The sequence below is a fragment of the Sinocyclocheilus grahami genome, unplaced genomic scaffold, assembly GCF_001515645.1.
Source record: "Sinocyclocheilus grahami isolate Dianchi unplaced genomic scaffold, SAMN03320097.WGS_v1.1 scaffold8948.1, whole genome shotgun sequence".
Lineage (NCBI taxonomy): Eukaryota > Metazoa > Chordata > Actinopteri > Cypriniformes > Cyprinidae > Sinocyclocheilus > Sinocyclocheilus grahami.
This window is the reverse complement of record NW_015512312.1, coordinates 3066-3862: the sequence shown is the minus strand read 5'-3', so window position 1 is coordinate 3862 and position 797 is coordinate 3066. Positions and strand designations below refer to the sequence as shown.

Below are 797 nucleotides of genomic sequence, written 5' to 3'. Positions count from 1 at the left end.
CCCATCAGTGAAGTGGCCTGTCATTGCTAACTTTTTGTTTTTCTCAAAACCAAACTGTGGCACTTTATTCATGAACACTACTAAAATCCAATTTCGTAAGGATAAATTGCCGTAGTGTTGAATAGACTTCGTTTTGTCATTTACAAATTAATTTCTTTAATATTCGAAAAGATAGTCTATATATCGCACATTGGTCTTTGTCGAAACTACAGACTACAAATTCTAAGTTTGTATGAAATGTACTTATTTCTTGTTGCTGCAAAAGAATGTAAATATTGAAAATAAAATAGAATAGACTAGAAGGTTATTCCACACTGATGTAAAACTTGGGTATGTATTTGTTCAAGACGCAAATTTTGAATAGTGTTTTTAGTTGCATACATTGATTCTAGTAAATATCCAAAACTGTACGGCAGTGTTTTTTGTGAAGAAAACCTCATATTTATCCACGAGTTGGACTTGATTTGTTTGGAGGTCTGTCATAGACGCACTTTGAAATGATTTGTAAGATTTTAAATTCAGAATTCAGTGTTTAATCACGTTTTCTAATTTATGTAAGCATGCACATGTAAGGTGAGCGTCTATTTCACATCGTTTATTTGAGAAAATTGGCTTTCTAATTTAAGCCACTCAATAAAGTCAACATGGATTCAGCCACAGTGAACGGTTTGCCGTTGATATTGCTGCAAAGTCCGGTTTCTATCAAATAAAATGTGCTCTAGAGTGCAAGACCTGTTACGCCATTTCAATACCAATTGTAAAAAATAAAAATGTGCTCAACTGTTAAAACTGCAGTT

The 797-nt window shown here is 32.9% G+C and overlaps 1 protein-coding gene across 1 annotated transcript in view; it reads left to right on the top strand.

Moving 5' to 3' along the window:
* The window catches only part of LOC107578125 (transcription factor Sp8-like), a 4659-nt gene extending 4629 nt beyond the window's left edge, over positions 1-30 (top strand). The window contains exon 3 of the mRNA XM_016264112.1: positions 9-30. Coding sequence (XP_016119598.1) covers positions 9-30 — 22 coding nt within the window. The remainder of the gene's footprint in view (positions 1-8) is intronic.
* Positions 31-797: the final 767 nt, after the last annotated feature.